Below are 20,895 nucleotides of genomic sequence, written 5' to 3'. Positions count from 1 at the left end.
AACCCTGATATTACAGCATATAACTGATATTGGGATCCTCACAACTGTGAGAGGAGGGAATCCATTCCCTGGGAATGAACCCTCGCAGAAGGACCCCAATGAGATGAATTTTTAGTGAAACTTGGTGGAGTCAGCGGGCGAAGGATGAAAAAGCACCAAATAGTGATCATTTGGAATTAGATGGTGGAACACTTAAGGCCAAGCACTTGGACCTAAAAACAGGAGGAGCCAAAACCTGAACTTTTTACAGCTCCAGCCTTCTGCACAGGGACCCAGGGAGATGTTTGAATTGGCCTCATCCCCCAGCTCCGTGCGCTCCCAGCCCTGGTTTCAATTGAAACCTTGTTCCTGAGTCCTGTAAATTCCCCTCAATTTAAGACCTGTTGGACAATAACCTTCCTCAGTCCAGAAATATGAAAAATATTTCAGCTGATGCAGCAGAAATGTGATGATACAGAGCAAATGGAAACCAGAGGCATTACAGAGATCTGGACCAGCAGCAGCATTATGTCACTGCTATCAGTGCCCAGGAATTGTTTTCTTTATTGCACTGGGATATCTTGTAATAACATCAGGAATATGGAGGAGAACATTCCCCACCAGGCACGCACTGCTTCCATCAGAGGGGCAAACTGAAACAACCGAGGGGAAACTGCTGCTCTAAGTCCATCTAACCCTACTTTAGGCAGTCCTTAATACCTTTTCTAAAAGGTCTTGGAGAATAATTAATGCCTTAACAAAAAAGTCCTAATATTTAAAGCAAACCACATTTTCTACATTTTCTCTGCAATGTCATCTTTCCAAAAACACCAAAATGCCTCCTCCTGAAGTGCTCTTTTTCTGTTGCAACATATGGTGCCCCATCCAGAGAGTCACAAGATATTTTGCTTCTAATTGATTAAATTCATGAGTCACAGGCAGGATTTGCACAGGGATTGCAAAAGCAATGCCTTGTTTTTCCCTGATTTCCCACAGTCACACAGGTGGGACAGTCACCTCTGCAGCCCCGGCCACCAAAACCTTCCTCAGGAGCATCAAATTTGGAACTTCACATCCAAGTCACCAATTATTCTCATTTTCTTGCATGGCCAGGAGTATTTTGGGGTTTTTTTCTTAAAGCTCTTGCTGCAGTCAGGGCATCAAGAGAAAGTGTGTTATGGACACAGAGACTTTGGGAATTCCCGTGTTCCAAATCTCACAACAGAAGTGAACAGAAGCCAAACCCACCACCTTTAGAATCTTCACAGAACAAGGAAATCAGGTGTTTCTGGAGGGAAAATTGGGGTTTGACACTCAGCTTCTCCCTGCTCAGAGTGGCAGTGCTGGAACTTGTCACTCCAGCACTTCCCAGGTCAAAGCAGCTGCTCAACCATCACAAATCAGACAGAGCATTAAATCAGGAAAAAAAGAAACATTTCTGCCCCCACCATCGGCTTGAATCCTTTGTAAAATGGAGAAATGGCTTTGTGTGGTCATAAAAGCCTATGTGCCTGAATATTCCCAGTTTTCCCTGAAACCAGCACTCCCACAGTTTGAGATCCTGGAGCTGCTGTATTTCTGGGACCAGTTTCACATGTCAAAGTTGTTACTGGAAGTTTGTGAAGTACCAGCAGCGTTTCTGAACATCAGTGAAGGGTATAAAGTCTGGGCTCCAGATTCAAATTTTAGTCCCTATTTCATTCTTGGTAAAAGAATTAGGACTGTAGAAATTATTAACTTAAACTCTTTTGATCTTACTGCACAGCACTATGCTTTACTTGATGAAAATAACTGAAAAGAAACCCCAGGAGGGAAAGATTTCTCTTATAAAATAGGATAAATGTCCTAAAATTATTTTGTTTGTATTTTTTATGAGAAACTCAGCACTTTGCTAAAAAAAAAAAAATCACTAAGAAGCTGCCTGTTTGTATTACAAAGGTTGTTTCTTATATTCCTGAGTTATTTTACTGCTCTGCAAAGATATTTTTTCCTTTCTCAGTTAACTAAAAAGCTGAGCAGCCAACTAATCCATTATCTTTACTCCCCATGCTGGCTGCTCCAAGCATCTCCTGCTCTACATTGGGTGTCAGATCCAGTTCCTGGCTCTGTCTCCCTCTGGGAATGGCAAATCAGCCACTGCAAATCCAGAATTGCTAATGACAGAAACAGGAGATTTCGGTTCCCGGCTTCCAGATGCAACACATGTCAAAAGACAGATTATACACCCAGAGCCAGGGAGAGAAAGGAGTTCTGACAATTTTGTTTGTTTGTGCTGATAGGTTTGAAATCTTAGTTAAGTCCAAATATAAGGAAGAAATCACCATGACCCCATTAGGTGCTCAGTATATTGAATTTACAGCTGGGAATCCAGCAGAAAACATACATTAAGCATCATATTGAAAACTACCTCTCCAACAACTTAAGTCTATTAGATTGTGTCAGACTGGAGATGGAGTTGACAAATGGGGGTTTAGAATTCATTTAAATTACTCCTTGTGTTTTCCAAGTCTTTTGAAATGCTGTACAAAGTTAAAGCAGTGACTTTCCTAATAAACAAAGAATCAAGTTTCACAGCTTCAAAGAAATATTTCACTGTAGGGTCTATTTCATCTGGTTCTGCACTTCAAATAATTATTGTGGAGTATTTACAATTCTGACATCAGCTATTATCCTTGACAAGGAAAAAAAGAACAATGTTGCTGTAAAAATATAGAGAGAAACCAAATGCTGGGCGAGATTTTTGAAACAAGTTTCAGTGAGATTTAAAGGTTTTTGGTTTCTTAGAAGTACTAACACAGTCAGCAGCTTCCAGAGACTTCAATACTTCAGAAACCAATTATTAATTTAGGATTACAAATCAGTATTTAGAAGGATGATTTTTATGGTCCTAATTTTTGTAGACAGAACTTGCTGTACCCTCCTTGAAGAGTCAGGAGCCACCAGGTGGGGCAAGGGAGGGCAGTGAACAGCTTGCACTCTTTAAAGGCTGAATATTGTATTACAAAATTATATTTGACAATCACAAAAACTCCCCAGCATCTCAAAAAGGTATTTGCTGCTATTTTTAGGGAGTAACACTTGCACATTTGCTGTAATTTATGAGGCCTGGTTTTGGGTTACTCTACACACATGTTACTGAAGGCAAATAGAATGAAGTTGTCTCTGCCCCACTGCTTGAGCACAGGAGTTAAAAGCAGAGCTCTCTTCTGGCTCTTCCAAGGAACTCAGGGTAGGTTGCAGACCTGGATGGGACTGGGTGGTTTCTGATGCCAGCCCCGATTTCCACACCATGTTTATTCACAGCTGATCACCAACAGAGCAACAAACAAATAGTGAGTATGTCCCAACTATCTCTGAATTACCTCTCACTGTTACTGTGGCACAACATCACAAACTCAGGTAAAGTTTCTGAGTATAAAACCTCATCCCTGCACTCCCAGCTCCTGTCCCTCCCCGCTCAGGGGGCAGAGGCCGAGGGATGGGGGCTGTGGTGGGTCCAGAACATCCCCTCCCTGGTGCTGCTCCCTCCTCAGGTGTTCCCCTGTCCAGCAAAGCTCCTCCAGAACCCACAGCTCCTGGTGGGAGAAGCTGCTCCTGCCTGGGCTTTCCATGGGCAGCAGTTCCCCCCGGGAACATCCCCCTGCCCTGCTGTGGGGCCCTCCATGGGATTGTTTCTTGCATTCCTTTCCCCCACTCCTCACTCCTGGGCAGTGGCAAAGCAAACTTGTCTTCCCAGAGGGATGGGAAGAAGATAAATTCACTCCCTTTAATGAAGGCACTTCCTTCCCCAAAGCCAAGCTATCATTCTGCCTGCAATGCTTATCTAGATGTTTAAACTGAAGTCCTGTGAATAACCTCAAAAAGGCATTTTAAAAAGATTTAAAAAACAATTAAGTTTTTGCAATAAACAGGAATATCATGCTTTCTTAGTGCAGAATGTAAATGATTGCACTGCCGAGAAAAGGGAAAATTAAGTCTTCTAAGTACCCAATGAACAGGAGAGGAACAAATTTCCTCTCTTCAAATATATCCTTATAGTAATCTGAAGAGAATACTCCCATGATTGTGTAGCGATTTCTTCAAGACCTATTCAATTCCTTATTGTTCAGCTCACAGTGCCAGAAAAAAGGGCCTGTTAAAGTTAACATCTGCTAACTAATCATGGAACAGACCATCCCCACATTCCAGAGGGTTTGAACATTGCTATGAATTTTGATTACTATCAACTTTGGCTGGATTAAAGAAGCACTTTACTGTGAGACTTCTGAAACCTACAAAAAGTTATTCCCTTACAGGAAATGCTTCTGAAACCAAACATTTTTATTCTGGGTTCAGAAAATGTGACCTAGAATCACAAGCATGTCTAGTATTAAAGGTAGAAATAAATCAATCAGGTGTATTATATACCTCTGATTTTTGTTATTAAATTTTGGGAGTGTTAACATCCCACAGCAGAGATTCTGAAGTGCAAATATTCTTTAGATGGGCTGTGCTGCTGCACAGATCTGTCTTTCTGAGTTCCATTCCATATGTTTTGCTGCCTGACACCAAGAGTACATGCACACATGCTGGATTTCAAGTGTTTTGGATCATTTCCTTTGAGGTGATACATTCATATCTGAGTGAGGCAATCCAAAAATGTACTTGTGAGCCCCTCTTGACCAGCTGTGCTCGGGTTGGAGCCGTGTGTGCTGTGCCAACAGTCCCCTCACACAGGAGTCAATTGGATTAGACAAGCTCTCCCTGCAGCTGGGGAGTCCATGGCCCTGCAGTGGGATGGGATTTGTTCCTGCTCTGTGCTTATCAAACCAGAACCTGCTGAGCAATTCTTTACTGTTTGCAATGACAGAATTTACACTGACTGGGATGACTCTCTCATACACACGCACTCACAGCTTGTTCTTTTCCTGTCCTTCCATCTTCTTAATTCCAAAATGCTTTCAGTTTAAAATTAAAAATCCACATTATTAAACCCAAAAAACCCCACTCTCTCATCACAGGAATAAAAATCCATTACAAGAAGGCTGGACTGTAGCTCTGCATTTCCTTTGAATGAGCAGCTCCCTCGCTCCAGGAAAGGTCTCTGTCCCTCCTGCTCCAGAGAGGGAGCTGTTCTGGGAGAGCTGAGAACTCAGAGGGTGCTGAACACTACAGTCAGATCATATTCATCACAAGAGGGACAACCAAGGCATTATGTCCAAGTCCTGTTAATAACTGGAGGGCACAATGAAGGTCTGAGCCAGCCTTTGAGCCCCAGCCCATCACAGGTGTCACCACAACAATTGGCCACAGCTCCCTGTCCATCCAGGACGTCATTGCCCCACTGCCCCTTTAAACAGAAACCCACATGGAACTGAAATTTCGACAACACCACAGCTAAATTATAAAGAAGGGATTATTTCAGCCAAATTTCAATAGCAAAGTGGGTGGTCCTCAAGGCTTTTTATAAATACCCTTCCAACATTTTTGTGAAAAGTTGAATAGGGGACCACACAACAACCAAGGATTATGTGGCACTCCTCGAAAGGGGAAAGGGAGGAGAATCAAACATTTCTTGCCCAAGGTTTGTTACTGTGGGATACTATTATGTGGAGCCCTTCAGTTCATATAGAACATCGCATTAAATTACATGGCAAGAATGAATAACTGCTTTGTCACATACAGAATCACACATTATTTTGCTTTTAAAGGTTGTGAAAAGTGAAATAGTGTACCAAATTCAATTCAAAAAAGCCTTGGTTATTTAAATCCAGTCTGCATTTCACCCAAGGTATTCCCTTTGCAGAAAAGTTTAAAGACTCCTAAGGCAGCAGAGCCAAATACCAGGGAATCTTAGGAATGAGCCAATTAAAGTCTCCAGCAACATTAACCTTGCCCACGTAACTGCAACCCAGTGTGATGTCATGAGGAAGGTGCAGTGTCTCCAGGGTCCCCTTTGCCACCCAACACGACCTTCAGGTGATTAGTTGACAGCCCCCATTTCAGTGCCACGGACTGACACAGGGTCAGGCAGCACAGGTTTCATTCCAGCGGGGAGGAGCAAGTGTAGGATTGCACATTGTGGTCCCCAGCTCTGTTCCAAAGTATGTGTAAAAACCACCCTGCAGCACAGAGCTGGCACTGAACCTTAGTGTGGGTTGTTCCATATCATTGGGAGAGTTCAGAGTCACAACTGGCACAGAAACAATCAGACAGTGGGCAAAGTGCAGTCAAAAGTCCAGGTAAGGGAAGTAAAACAACTCAGTAACAAACCTCGCTGGTTTTATGTGGTGCTAAATCCTGCTCAGCTGTCAGGCAAAATTCTTCCAATGTTAGAGTGCATAGGGAACCAGAGAAGGGGAATATTTAAAATCTGAAGTGGCCATTCTTCTACAAAGTTGGATATTTGGCTTTTTCTGTGGTAACAGCAGAGGTACCAAAAAAGTGCTCCTATAATTCCCTAATGTGTGTGAACCCAGCTGAAGCTCCAGATGGATTTAGTCAAAATTCTGTTTGCACCTTTAGCACTTACAGGTGTGCTGGAAGATGACACCAAAGACAGAATACCCTTCTGACACCACATGCTCCAGTCTATCCCTTCCATCCCCTCAAACCATCCCCAGCAGTTATCCCAGGGGAGCAGGGCTCTTGGGAACTAATGTGCACAAGCTCCACACTCCACTGGCATTCCACAACTTCCTCTGCCTCAGTGCAAGGGACCTTCAAGCAGCAGGGTGTACAAAACAACTGGGAGAGGGTCTAGAAGAGACTCACTGTCACTGGAGCTCTGTCTAAACTCTCCATGAAATCACAGGGGCCTTCACTGGGCATCAGCGCTGGGGTTCAGCTCCCTGCAGGGAGGGGAAAGGCCAGGGGTATAAAAGATGCCACCTTTCCCAGAGGTTCCTTCTCACTACCTGGGAAGCACTGTGCCTGCTTTCAATCACTTCTGCTGATTGCCTGCTATTAATGTCACTCATCCTCCCAAGTAATTAAGCCACCTCTTTCTTACATGTGCCTTTGTCTCTCCCTGGCACATTTCCTTGTCTAATCCTCTTTTCCAGATGGCATAAGGACGCGGGAGAAGTGTTGCTAAAAGTTGCTTAGCAATGCAACACATGCAAGGGTTGGAAATGCTGACGTCCACACAAGCACTATCTCCCCATCACACATTTGTGCAGAGAGACAAAGGCGTGAACACCCGCAGAGACACCGGGGCCTCCAGGAAAAGAGCCCCCGGTGCCCAGAGGGAGCAGGAACGGGGCAAAGGGGAAAGCCCCAGGCTCCCAGGGATGGGCTGAGTTATGCTGAGGGGGGTTTTGTTTGTGTTGGGTTTTGATTTTCAACGAGAACTGGAAATTCTGCTTTAAACACACCCAAATCCTCGTGTTTTAGCGAGGTCCTGTGTTTTCTGTGATTCCCAGACACGGGATGCCACAGCCACAGAGCCACTGCAAGTTACTGAGAGAGACAAACCAGAAAGGGGTGTCCCATCCCTGGGAGTGTCCAAGGCCAGGTTGGACGGGGCTTGGAGCAACCTGGGACAGTGGAAGGTGTCCCTGCCCACAGCAGGGGGTGGGACTGGATGAGCTTTAAGGTCCCTTCCCACCCAAACCATTTTGGATTCTATGAAGAGTTCATGACAAACAGGAACTGATGAAGGCAAAGCTGTTTATCATCAGCTCAGTACCAACCCCAGAAATCCTCCTCTCCTAGGAATCAGTGATAGGGAATTTGTTCCTGTAACTGCACAGTGTATTTGTGGATTGTTTCTGAACTCCGCAGTAAATGTGTTTATATGGAATTTATTTAAACTACAATTAAATGTTATGGGTGATAAATAAGAACATTTAGTACGTGAACAGTAGTAATTTCACAGAGTCACATTATCATATTCATTCATTTCTGCAGCAGCCTATGAAAACAGGTTGGCATGAATCACTTTGTGTTTGAAAAACCTGAGATGTTACAGATTTATTCATCTGAAACAACTACTTCTAAGAAAACAACCAAACAGTAGTAAATTAACTACAGAAATTCACATGCAGCTGTACTCAGGGTAGTCTCTTACTAAACAGAATTTAGTGGTGCCCTCCACAAGCAATTAAAATAGAGCTCAACACTTACTAGTGGGGAGACTCATTCAAGGCCCTTATATCAGCAACAGCATTATTTATATTTTTATAACATACATCATTGTATTGCAAGTATAATCAGGATCCAGACTTATTGTATCTTCAGATTTCATATTATCCACTCGCATCCAGCATGATTCAGAGTAACCGAAATTCCAGAAATTTAAATGATTTGCACCAGAACTGAACCTGTTAACAGGTGCATCCCACAGCAGGGCTCCCTCTGGGGAGGGGGAGCAGCAAACACAGCCAGAACACAGCCAGGGACAGGGGGGAACGCGGCATCTGCTTCCTGGGAGGTGAGGAGACATCACAGAGAGGAAACCCTTTCATGGCAGAAATGAGTGTTTTGCTTCATTAACCTCTGCAAACTTCATTCACGTGTCATTGTTCCCTTTCATTCTCAAATGTGTGCACATACAAATGCAGGAAAACCAGACAGGCCACCACAGGTCACTGGGGTTTGTTCATTTATTTATTTTTAAAAGCAGCTTTCAGGCACTTTGTGTTGTTTCATGTCCCCTACTGTTCAGCTGTAGTTTGTATCTTGCACCTCTTCACAACATTTTTGCCCAATGTGAAATCAGCTTTATGGTTAAGCAGGAGATAAATCAGAGCTGTTTGTTATTATTGGGACTCCTCTGTTGACAGCTGTAATTATTGCTTGTTCACTGGACATTTCATCGACCTGAACCTCTGAAGGCTCCCAGACTATTAACTGACAGCATCCACTCACCAAAAATTGCCACTTGCCAGACTGATCTAAAAATCCAGCCCTGACACTGCTGCAGCTAAAACAGGACAAATTCAGCATTAATGCCATGGTTCAGTCTGCTCTGTACCCCACTGCAGTAATGCTGGGGTACCCTGGGGCTCGAAATATTTGCCCGTGTTCTCTTTGTTCCAGCAGATTACTTCAGGATGGCCAAGGTACTGTTTCAGTAAAGGTAGAAAAAAAACCCCAAAACAAAACAACCAACCCAGATTTTTTCCAAAATTCCTACAGTTTTACACAGTTTTCGAGCACAGAGCTATTTGTAAGATGTCTGGGTACACTGACTGACCAGCAATAGCATCTGACATTCTGACCAACAAAACGGATTTCAAAATCTCACGTTCAAAGCCTTACTTGGACGAAGCAGACAGAATTCTCAGATCCTTCACTTAAAATTTGCCCTTTTCTGGGCTACAAACCAAGTTTTACCATTTGTCTTATGACCAGGTTTGCATCCCCTGAGCTGCCCAGACATAATTCCTCTAATGACGAGCTTTAAGGTCCCTTCCAACCCAAACCATTCCAGGATTCCCTGACTCTAATTAGCTCTCACATATTTCCAGTTTATTCCACACTATGGGGGCTCATGTTTTGCTGGAAGTGTGCCCTGATTTTTGGTGGACTGCAGTGTGCACTGATCTGTTGCCCCAATGGGTGGGAATGGGCTGGTGTGAAGTGGTGTTTATCAAATCCTGTGCACACAAACCCACAGACTGACTGATCACATAGTTTTTATCAGGTTTTCATTGACGACAGCTCATCAAAGCAGGGGAGAGGTTAAAATTGCAGAATCCCATGGCTGAATCACTCACCTGCAAGGTGCAGGTTTGTCTTAGATCCTCCCCAGAAGGCTGGTCAGCTCTTCCATAAATCTATGGGAACAGGTTAAATAATAAGTAAGTAAGTAAATAAATAAATAAATAAATAAATCTAATGAGGTTAAAAGGGAACTTTAACCGGTTATTTTGCCCGGAAATAAAAAATATTTATATGTTTTTATTGTTTCATGTTATACCATATAATTTGAAAGCAGTATGTGCTGAGGGATCACTTGCATCAAGGGGGTGTCTTTTAAGTCATATATAATAATATATATACATACACATATGCATGTAAATATATAATATGTGTAAATAGATACATATGTATTTATTATATATACCTATGGATATATTATATATATTGTATATTTTTATTAGCATATATATAGGACTATATAATTTATTTATCTATATATTGATATATCTACATATTTATATAGTTATATATAAGTGTAAAATTAATATATGTGCTAAATAAATAAATAAACACCTATTTTTGCATAACATAAATACTAGATCAACATTCAGGAGTGTCAGGATTTTTTGTTGTCACTTTTGAGCACATATTGAGTGTAAACTTTAGTCCCAATTGCTGCAGTGCCAGAGCAGCCACCGAGCCTGAAGGATTTACAGATTCCGCCCCAAAAGAGGTGCTGGGGAGACGCCCAGTGGTGCCCAGGGGAGGTACAGAACTGTGCAGACCAGCCCGTGAGCAGTGAGAGGGGAATAAATGAGGATGAATTGTAACAAATTCGAGGGCCCCCCCCGTTTGTTTGTCAGTGTTTCTGTGGCACCGGGACAAACCCACCACAGCGCGTGTGGGGACTTTGTGTCACCTCTGTCTCTAACGACTGTTTCTCATCTTATCCTACTGATTTTCATTCCTAAGCGTTCACGTGTTCATGGAATAACTGAACTCCTTAAATTTTAAAAACTTTAAAACTTTAAAATCCCTTAAACACCTTTTCGCCTCATTTCGTGAGGCGGCTCGGGTCGGGCTCGGCTCTGTTCGGCTCTGCTCGGCCCCGCTCGGGTCGGGCTCGGCTCTGTTCGGCTCTGTTCGGGTTCCGCTCGGGTCGGGATCCATTCGGCTGGGCTCGGTTCAGGTTCGGCGCCATTCGGCTCAGTTCGGCTGAATTCGGCTGGGCTCGGTTCGGGATCGGCTCCGTTCGGGCCCGGTCCGGCCCCACCCCGCCCTCAGCCCCGCCCCCCGCCCGCCGCCGTCCCGCCATTGGCCACGTGCCCGCGCCCGCCCTCAGCGGCCGCTTCCCATTGGCTGCGCCGGCGCGGGGGGCGGGGCCGGGCGCCCCCTCAGGGCAGCGGGGCGGGCCCGGTCGGCGCTCGGTCCCCGCCGGTGCCGCCCCGCCCGTCCCCCGCCCGCTCCCGCCCGCCCTCACGGCCCGCACCACCCTCCCACCTCCCCGCCGCGACCGCCCCGCTGCCCCCGGGGCCAACTGCGGGGCCGCACTCGGGCTCGTCCCTCCCCAGCCCCGGAAGCGGAAGCGCGTCCCGACGGTGCCGCCATATCGGGTGTGTGGAGGGGCGGGAGCGGAGGAAGGACCGGCCCGGCCGCCTGTGAGTACCGGGGCCGCCCGGGGCTGAGCGGGGCCGCGGGCGGGCACTGCGGGCCGGGACACCCCTGGGCGGGCGGGCGGAGCCCGGGGCGAGCGGCCCCTCCGGGGTGCGGGGGCTGCGCGGGCTCGGGGCCTCCCGGGGCCTCCCGGGCCGTGTCCCCGCTGTGCCGGCCCCGCTCCGGCCGCTCCCCGCTCGTTGGACCGGGCTGAGCCCAGCCCAGGCCGGGGAAGTCCCCGAGAGCCGCAGGTGCTGCTCGGCTGCTGCCGGAACGGATAAAATGAAACAGTGTCTTTTTTTAGCGTGAAAAACCCAACCTATGCCGCCAGCGTGGTCGTGCCCTGTGGTTGTCCATTCACCCTGTCACAGTAAATCACTCGAGTGTGTTGCTCTTCGAAGGTGTTTCCTCTACGAGATAAGGAAGGCTGTGCGAGCAGGAGTGTGGGTTTGCTGCCGGTGTCCTCCGTTTGTATTTTAACTTCAAGAAAAACCTGTCTCATAATCAGAGCTCTCTGGAAATTCGGCACGTCTGTGTGTCACCGCAGAAAGTGAATGTTTTTACTGCCCCAGGTTCTGGTTTTGAGCACTCAGCGATCATGTTTGTAGCGACATTACCATAACAGTTGTGGTGAAAAGGTCATCTCTTAAGGTCCTGCCTTCACCTGCCTGGTGTTTTCAGGAGAAGAAACTGCTTTAACGTGGTTTAGTTTTAGCAGCAGCCTCAGTTCGTTTGCTGTATTAATGTGAGTGTGACTTTCTGATTGTTGGCTGTGCTGAACAGTGAATTTATGTTACATCTGTGAGAAAGATGGAGAGAGGCTTTGGACAAGGGCCTGGAGGGACAGGACAAGGGGGAACGGCTTCAAACTGCCAGAGGGCAGGGAGAGAGGGGCTATTGGGAAGGAATCCTTCCCTGGGAGGGTGGGGAGGCCCTGGCACAGGTTGTCCAGAGAAGCTGTGGCTGCCCCATCCCTGGAAGTGTCCAAGGCCAGGTTGGATGGGGCTTGGAGCCACCTGGGCTGGTGGAAGGTGTCCCTGCCCATGGCAGGGGGTGGAATGGAATGAGATGGTCTTTGAGGTCCCTTCCCACCCAAACCATTCCATGATTACAAAAGAGGGATTACAACTGGTTATATTAATTATTCCCTTAAACCAATAAAACCCCAGTGTTCTTAACTGTAGAGAGCCCCTGTGCAGTAGAACAGTGTCAGCTGGTTGTTTCTTGGGCTGCTCTGGAAGAACTGTGTATATGAGAAACAGTCATACATAATCACATATAAAGCAATTTTTTTTCACCCAGCAAAATCCCTGCTGCAGCAGAAAGCTGTCAGGAGCCTCACATCTTGATCCTCCACTTGCTCTGCACAGGGTGGCATTTACAACACTGTCACCTTAGGTCTGCTTGTAGCCCATATTTGCTATATTTGGGTGTATCTGGACAATTAATTTTGAGAATGTGAGAGTTTTCATTGGTCTCTGGTCAATAGGTTGAATATCTTTTGGTTACAGTCCTTGATACTTCAGGACTTCAAAAAAAAAAAAAGAAAAACCAGAATAAAGCACAAAATGATGCTCAGCTGAGCATCTTCTGAGTAACTTCTGCCCTGCAGAGAGTGGGGAGAGGAATAATCACTTCCTTTTGCCTGTAGTGGAAAAATCTGTATATTGTATGAATTTCTGTTTGATTCTTTTTTTCTTTTCAGCTCTAGCTTGAAATAAAGTGGACTCAGCTCCTGGAGCCTCCTGATGAACCCCCCTTAGCTTTTGAAGTGTAGCAGGACTCCTTTTTTCCTGCTTCCTAATGATTCCATAGGATGTAGTTTTCGGATGTTTACAGGAAAAACACACAACTTTAAGTTTTTGTGCCTCCCCAGATTGTCCTTGGTCCCAAATTTGCTGCAGCAGTCACTTGTATTGCAGCATCTCAGATGACTTACTGGTTTTTTTTATTTATTTATGTTCCACACAGCTTTATTATCCTCTGAGGCTCTCGAGTAGGGCTGAAAGTGCTCCCAGTATCCCAGGGTTACATAGTCCCACCCACAAATGAGGATTCCAGGAAGTAATGTCAGGGATTGCTTTCGGTGATGTGGCAAAACGTTTCTGTTTGGAATCGAGTTTATTTGGCCTGTACCTTGCAGTGAGCTGTGAAACCCAGTTAAACTGAACTGATAAGGAAAATAAAGCTCTTAAATCGGTAGCAGAAGCGTGGACTGAAAAATGACCCCCTTGGTTAATGGTTTTACTCCAGTTCAGGCCCTTTGACTGCTCAGTTTTGCTCCTGCAGAAAAGTTTCCTGCTACTGCTCAGCTCTTCACGCTCAAGAGACAGAGAAACTCGTTGCCTCCTTTCTATTGTGAGCAAAGTTCCGAGTTTGGTGCCTTGGCAGAGTCTGAAAGCACTGATGTGCAGTCCTGAACTTCCTTGTTCACTGTCTGGTTACTGAGCATTTAAAATCCAAAGCAGCTTTAAAAAAAAAAAAATATATATATTTATTTTGGTTTTGTTCTTTGCCTTTAGAGACTGAGGGGGCAGGAGGGAGGTGCTGCAGGTCGTGTCTCACCATTCAGATGTTGTAACTCAGCCCCTGCCTTAGCAAAGGGGTGTCCAACCAGGCTCCTTCCTGCATTTCTCTCTGGGTTTCTTTATTTCCCTCCCAGAATGGACTGCACCCTGTCTTGCCTTTGTAAAACACCCTGCTCTTTGCTGTTCTTGGACAATTACTTTAGGAAAAATTTAATTCATTTTTGCATAGATGTCCCCTCTTTGAGAATACCTCGTTCAAAATGCTTGTTTTGAACAGTGCAAGCCAAAAGAATGTTGTGTGTAAATGCTGGTTCAGAGAATGTGCTTTAAAGCTTTCTGAGCTCAGATTTTGGGTCTCAGTGTTCCCTGTGTCCCATGTTTTGTTTCCACAGCCACGATGTCAGAAGGGGACAGCATTGGGGAGTCTGTGCATGGAAAACCCTCCGTGGTCTACAGGTTTTTCTCAAGACTTGGACAGGTTGGTTTGGGGAAGGATTTTTCTGACTGCTTTAGGAGTAAATCTCACTGTGGCTCCTTAAGCTCATTACTTTTTGGATGAGTTGTTGAAATGCTGAAATCTTCAGATTTCTTCTGAAGACTTTAAAAACTGGAATGTTTAAGGGGTGCATGTGTGACACTGCACAGTGAAAATATGTGTTGTCAAAAACAAGGAGTGGCTCAGATTTCAGGTCAAATTGATCTTAAGGAAAGTAACTTGCATGAGATACAGAAATGTTAAATTGCTTTACAATGCCCCAAGCATTAGGGGTTTCATAAAACCACGGAACTTTTCAAAGCACAGTTATGTGTGATCCAGTTTATTAATGAAGAACACAGATATTTCATGTTACTGTGCTCATTGTGCCTCCTGTATTTCACATGTGCCTTTGTTTCCTCCCAGATCTACCAGTCCTGGTTAGACAAATCCACCCCCTACACCGCTGTGCGATGGATCGTAACGCTGGGGCTGAGCTTCATCTACATGATTAGAGTTTATTTACTGCAGGTGAGCACTGCACTTACTGCCAAGGGATTTTTGCTTATCACTCCTGGCCTGTGTTTCCTGTTGAGAGCATTTTTGAAGTGTGGTGTTACTTCAGAACCACGTGTGGTGTCGTTTAGCTCATGGTAGAAGGTGGATTGGATAACCTGAAGAGAGAGCAGCTCTTGAGTACATGAGGGATTTGCACTCCTCTTGTGTTCTAAGACTTGTTTTGATAGGTGAGAATTGTTAATGTTTTTATGTAATATTGTTAATATTGTCAGAATTGTTAACATTTTTATTTTTATGGTGTTAATATCCTAGTCCAGAAACCTTTCAGTTAAGGTGAGGATGTAGAAAAGCTTCTCAAGGAAGCAAAGAACCCAGGTTGTTTAATCTTGTTAAAAAAGAAGTATCAGCAAATGTGTTTCAGGAAGACTTTAACCCTGGCTGTTCCTCCCTCCCTGTGCAGGGTTGGTACATTGTGACATATGCCTTGGGAATCTACCACCTAAACCTCTTCATAGCTTTCCTGTCGCCAAAGGTAGACCCCTCTCTAATGGAAGACTCAGGTATGATGGAAAGTTCATTTTGCCACAGTTCAGACCTTAGTCAAACTTCCAGATCCCTTGGGCTGATGAAGTCTGTAAAGATGTGCAGTGTCAGCAGGATGTTGTATTTTTTAGACTTGCAAAAAATCTGTGCAGCTTCACATCAAGAGTTACCATAAAATTTGTCCTCTCTTACGTGGGACTTGAACATATTCCATATTGTATTAGTTTTCTGTGTTCTGAAAGGAGCTTTATGTGACTTAAATTCTCCCCATAGTGACCTGGCACTCATTTCTGTTCCTTATTTTCTTTTGAGGAATCAGTGCTTAGTTACATTAAACTGTAACTGGGATCTAAGTGTAACAGTGGAAATTGGGTGTGGATTCATTTTGTGATTTTTGGGGAGTTTTTTTAAGATAAAAAGTAAAAAAAAAATCAGGAGTCTGAATAGTGTGGAAAGCTACTGTGAGGGGGTTTGTGGTTTGGTTTTTTCCCTGTTATTTTCAGATGATGGTCCTTCCTTACCTACAAGGCAAAACGAAGAATTTCGGCCTTTCATTAGAAGGCTCCCAGAATTCAAATTCTGGTGAGTGGATCCGTCTGCCCGTGCTCTGGCTTTGAAAAATACAAATATCTGCCTCTCCTGAGTGGTGGCTGGGCTCGAAGGATTGACTGTGGCTGTTGTTTTCCAGGCACTCTGCCACTAAAGGAATCCTGGTTGCCATGGCGTGTACGTTCTTCGAGGCTTTCAACGTGCCTGTGTTCTGGCCCATCCTGGTGATGTACTTCATCATGCTCTTCTGCATCACTATGAAGAGGCAAATCAAGGTAACTCCCCAGCAACAGGGAGCAGCTTTTGGGGGGGCAGGAGGTGCAGCTTTGTTCCAGCCTGGCCATGCCCTTGGCCGTTCAGGTGGGAAATGTGCTGCACACACTTGTGGCCCTGCAGCAACTCCAGCAGGCAGCACCTGGACAGGAGTTGTTTGTGTTGTACATCTGCAGCACTGAGCAGCTTTTATTCTCACTTTCAAAAGGTTTTGATTTTAGAATGCAAGATCAGGTTCTCATCCACTTCCTGTCCTAACTGTGGCTATTTTTAATGAAGAGGTGTGGTACCATCTCTGATGGGTGAAAAGGGAAGTTCTGACGAGTTGGTGCAAGAAAGTAGGTGAGGGAAAGAGGAAGCAGAACACAGACAACTCATCCTGACCATCTTAACAAGTTACTTATGATTTGTTGGCATTTTAAAAAGCTATTTTTTTTCCCCCAGATGTTCAGAATTTCGGATAGGAACTGTGATTTGAGTGGGAAATTTAAGATTAAAGGGTAGTAAAGAATTAGTTCCTCTCTGCTCTGTCCAGTTTCCTGTGGTCCCTCAGTCAGTGACCTTCACTGTTCTGTATGAGTTGTTGGGTACAGCCAAATTTGAGATTTGTGAGGCTGATCTCATACACCTGTTTAGATTTAAACTGGTGTAGGATTAGCTATTTCACTACCTTTACTAAGAACTGCCTTTCTAGGGGACGATGTGCATTACAGAACATTTTGTCTAAGTATTCCCCAAGTTTCTTGCCTCAACACTTGATGTTTTCTCTTTGCAGCACATGATAAAGTACAGATATATACCCTTCACACATGGCAAGAGGAAATACAAAGGGAAGGAGGATGTGGGGAAGACCTTTGCCAGCTAGAGGGAGCAACACCCTGTTGACCAGTTCTACTGCTCACTAAAGGAACGATTTTGAGCCATTGTAACAATGCCTTTTTTCTTCATAAAATGATTAACAGAGTGGTGACAAAGCAGTTGAATTTTCATTTTACGAGGATCTTGCTATTTTTATCTGAAGTATCAGCTCAGTTTCTTGAGGAAACTGGCATTCTAACCAAATTGCATTGAGTTTATTCTCTTTTTGGAAGAAGTTGGAGAAACTTTGGATAATCCCACGGATCTGGGATAACGTATTCCTTTCAAGATCCATTGCACTGGAGAGGTTAATGGCCTAGAGCTGGATGTTTTTACGTAGTTCTCCTGCTCACCATCACCCTGAAGTGCTGTGCACATCTGTGGAGGAAAGTGTAAGCTGGCACACGTGAGGCTGTTTTCTGCTTCGGGGCCGTGTGCTGTTCTCATAGAAACCTTCAGTAGACTTAAATAGCTGCAGAACTTAAGCCAGTTTCCTAAATGCATGGTATTACTGAGTTATAACCCAATAGGTAGGAATAAGAAATCTACTAAATTATGGGTTTGCAGTAGGGGAAAAAAAAAAAAACTCATTTAGCTTGTAAAGCAACTCGTTTGTGTTGGGTTTCAATGCCAGTTTCACTGTTCCAGCTCCAAGCAGATGCTAAAATTGGGCTCTTTCGTGATGACTCAGAACTTTGTTCAAACTCTATCACAATTTCCTTTGAGGACCTGGAATTATAAAAATATATATTTTAATTGTTCTTAGTTGGAGTTTCTTTCGTACTTAATGGTTTCATGAATAATTTCAGCTGACTTCCTGCAGCCCCACAGCAAGTACCCAAACTGGCCAGAACAGACAGTGGTGGGGGTTTTAACACAGATTTTCATTTTCTATGGGGGGGGAGGGAAATAAGACATAAATGACCTGCATGTAAACTTTTTCATGTGATACGACTGCAGTTTTATTAAGTGACTTTTTAATTCCAAAATTTATTAAAAGACAGTGTTCCCCTTTACTTGTTCTCTATCTTTATATACATCTATTGATCTAACAGCATTTATGGCTCCTTTTCAGTAATGGTTACCCTCAACTTACCTTCATGCAATGCCTTTTCCAACTCCTCAGGGACCATTCACTTGCAGAAGGTAGGAAAAGATCAGCTTTTTGAAGATTCTGAATGGAGAACAGTGGCAGCTTCAACAGACACCTAATTGGGAGATAGATGTAGGCACCTTTTCCTCTGGTTTTGTCAAGTGAATTCTTTGTGGAGCTCTGGAATTCAGCAGTCCTGGGAATATGACAGGTAGTTTTAGCTCACATTGACCTGTTGCTTTCTGTTTGTTTGCATGTGTTTGTTTTATTAGCAGTGTGGAAACGAGGAATGTAAACACTTAAAATTATGGAAACAGGATCCAGAACAGGCCTTATAGAAGCACCAGTGGTGGATGTGGTTTGTTGCCTAAAAACATGAAAGCCCTGACTTGGAGAAGCTGTTTTCAGGCTTGCTGGAGCTTCTGAATAATATGGACAAATCAGGGAGAAAACCAGGATGTTTATTAGTGTTAAAATTCCCAAGTGGGATGACTCCTTCTGAACAGCTGAGTGTTAACAACACTTCTTAGAAACACATTTTTAATATGGTCAGGAACCGTGTCCAAAGAGACGGAGGGGTAGAGGCAGAGAGGGCTTTATTTGCAACCCAGCACTGAAGTGCCACCTTGCATGGGCATTTCCAGGTCCTTGAAGCCTTCCCTTGGCCCAGCTGGGGCTGTGTGGCAAGTACAGAGTGGGAGCTGAGGCCCTGTCAGGGCCCAGGCCGGGTTTGTCCTTCACAGCTGGTAGTGCCGTAGGTAGATCAGCTTCTGGGGGTGGAACTTCTCTCTGCACAGTGGGCACTCTGCCTGCAGACAAGAGATCAGATACAGGACAGACTGAATAGTTCTACTGAAAAGTTTAAAGACATCCAAATATAACTTCAGCTACTTTTAGAAAATAATCAGCATCCAAACTTCACAAACTGTTTTTTCAGTCCTGTTTGTGGTACAAGCTTTTGCCACATAAAGCACTCTGAGCTGGCCCAGTTTAAGCTGCTCAGCTTATTTATATATTATTTAAATGTATTTATAAATATATTTTATATATTTATAAATATAATTCCCCTATTTATAAATGTTTCCATGTAACCTTCACAATGTAATGTTGGTCGTTCTGTTTCAGTAAATATGTCCTGGTAACTCTGGGTGCCTCAGTGAGGGAGGGGGTTTGACCAGCCAGGCTGAGGGGTGTTTTCAGGTGGAGATTTCAGCAGTGTGTGCCTGTCCCTGCACTCACCCTGGTGTTGCACCAGGCAGTGATGCACTCCCAGCAGAAGAGGTGCCCACAGGGGGTGGCTGTGCTGTGCCTCCTCTCCTCCAGGCACAGAGTGCAGCGGGACTGGCGCCCAGGGGCCTTGTCCTTGCTCGTGTTTCTAATGAACAGAGTCACAGGTTAATGATGCAGCCTGCCTGGAAGAGAGATTTGGTAACACCATCCTAAAGTAACCACCATCTGCAAGTATTAACCCTTGCTCAGAACCACCAAAGCATGAAAACTTAAATGCTTAAAACAGCTAGGAATTAACTTTGCTAATTAATTAAACATAACATCAAGTTCTAACTTAAATGAGTGTGTCAGTCCCATGTTCCCCCTGCCCATGGCAGCTCTGCCATTCCCACCACTGCTCCCCCCTCTTTCCCAGTAAGTAAAAACCACCTCTCACTTCTGGTGGGCGAGGTTGCGGTGCAGCTTCCACTCCTGCCTCGCCCTCTGCTTCTGTTTGAAGCTGTACACCTGAACTCCGATGGTCAGCAGGAGATGGAAGAGGGAGATTATTCCGAGGAGCTTGTAACTTGTCCGGACACTCTGATCTTCTCCCTGCAGTCCTCCAAAATGCAGCTGTGGCATTCACAGAAACAGAAATGTGGTTTTATGAAACTATTCCTCCCCCCCTTTCAATAAACTTGATTTGGGATTCTCATTTGTGTCCAAAAAATTGACGTGTTTGTAGGGCTTCTCAAGCTGCTGTGTCTGAGGAGGTCTGATCACCTTCAGTCAGCCTGGACTTAGCTGCTGTCTATGCAGGATCAGTTGTCTGTCTGTCCATCAAAACAGCAGCTTTGCTTGTTTTGATTTTCTTGTGTCACTGAGCAAACAGTCAGACACCTCTTCTCCACACCAACACTGGGAATTGTTGAGTCTTGTGCCTCTAGGCATTTCTGGGCCAGTGGCTGATGGGTTTTTTTGCAAAGATACAAAATTAAGCTCTTCTTATAGAAAAATGCTCTATAAATGTGCACTGGTTTTTGTTCAGAACTATATTTCAGTGTTTCCTGTGGATTTATTAAGTCCCTTCTCACTTTTGATGTATTTGTGGCAGACACACTGAAGTTACACAGGGTCAGAACTTACAGCTTCTGACATTCACATTTATTACCTGTAACCTCGACTGCAGGGATGCAAAAAACTTCCTCCCATTATAATCCCCCACAGCCAAATCCCTGTTACACACATGGCATCCCAGGAGAGGCCACAGCAGGGCCGTGGACACCAGGCAAGGAACACGTCACTCACATATGAGACAAGGAACATGTCACTCACATATGAGACATGGAACACGTCACTCACATATGAGACAAGGAACACGTCACTCACATATGAGACAAGGAACACGTCACTCACACACCAGGCAAGGAACACGTCATTCACATACGAGACCAGGAACACGTCACTCACATATGAGACAAGGAACACGTCACTCACACGTGAGACAAGGAACACGTCACTCACATGTGAGACAAGGAACATGTCACTGACACGTGAGACACGGAACACGTCACTGACACGTGAGACAA

The 20,895-nt window shown here is 44.7% G+C and overlaps 2 protein-coding genes and 1 long non-coding RNA gene across 6 annotated transcripts in view; 1 reads left to right on the top strand and 2 right to left on the bottom strand.

Moving 5' to 3' along the window:
* The window catches only part of LOC113954150, a 90,688-nt gene extending 80,009 nt beyond the window's left edge, over window positions 1-10,679 (bottom strand). For both annotated transcript variants that reach the window (XR_003530117.1, XR_003530116.1), the window contains exons 1-2: window positions 10,562-10,679; window positions 9,681-9,740 (exon numbers count right to left, since the gene is read on the bottom strand). This is a non-coding gene — a long non-coding RNA (uncharacterized LOC113954150). The remainder of the gene's footprint in view (window positions 1-9,680; window positions 9,741-10,561) is intronic.
* Window positions 10,680-11,108: 429 nt separating this feature from the next.
* RER1 (retention in endoplasmic reticulum sorting receptor 1) lies at window positions 11,109-18,020 on the top strand. Its single transcript, XM_027658139.1, has 7 exons — window positions 11,109-11,264; window positions 14,180-14,265; window positions 14,689-14,793; window positions 15,242-15,341; window positions 15,828-15,906; window positions 16,013-16,148; window positions 16,922-18,020. The coding sequence occupies exons 2-7, from the start codon at window positions 14,185-14,187 to the stop codon at window positions 17,009-17,011; spliced, it is 591 nt and encodes a 196-aa protein (XP_027513940.1). The 5' UTR covers window positions 11,109-11,264; window positions 14,180-14,184; the 3' UTR covers window positions 17,012-18,020.
* Window positions 18,021-18,539: 519 nt separating this feature from the next.
* PEX10 (peroxisomal biogenesis factor 10) overlaps window positions 18,540-20,895 on the bottom strand; it is a 3,582-nt gene continuing 1,226 nt past the window's right edge. For 2 of the 3 annotated variants that reach the window (XM_027658136.1, XM_027658137.1), the window contains exons 4-6: window positions 19,764-19,939; window positions 19,337-19,472; window positions 18,540-18,906 (exon numbers count right to left, since the gene is read on the bottom strand). In XM_027658136.1, the coding sequence (XP_027513937.1) occupies window positions 18,835-18,906; window positions 19,337-19,472; window positions 19,764-19,939 (384 nt within the window). In that variant the 3' untranslated portion in view covers window positions 18,540-18,834. The other variant, XM_027658138.1, reaches the window with a different exon arrangement.

The sequence above is a fragment of the Corapipo altera genome, unplaced genomic scaffold (genome assembly GCF_003945725.1).
Source record: "Corapipo altera isolate COAL_440 unplaced genomic scaffold, ASM394572v1 301, whole genome shotgun sequence".
NCBI lineage: Eukaryota > Metazoa > Chordata > Aves > Passeriformes > Pipridae > Corapipo > Corapipo altera.
The sequence above is the reverse complement of the archived record's forward strand: the minus strand, read 5'-3'. Positions and strand labels throughout refer to the sequence as shown.

Excerpts from the sequence above, each read along its gene's own strand:
- RER1 (XM_027658139.1), top strand. The coding sequence starts at position 14,185 with ATGTCAGAAGGGGACAGCATTGGGGAGTCTGTGCATGGAAAACCCTCC. Across the intron at positions 14,266-14,688 it reads TTTTCTCAAGACTTGGACAG|ATCTACCAGTCCTGGTTAGA; the intron begins GTTGGTTTGGGG and ends GTTTCCTCCCAG. Across the intron at positions 15,907-16,012 it reads CTCCCAGAATTCAAATTCTG|GCACTCTGCCACTAAAGGAA; the intron begins GTGAGTGGATCC and ends GTTGTTTTCCAG.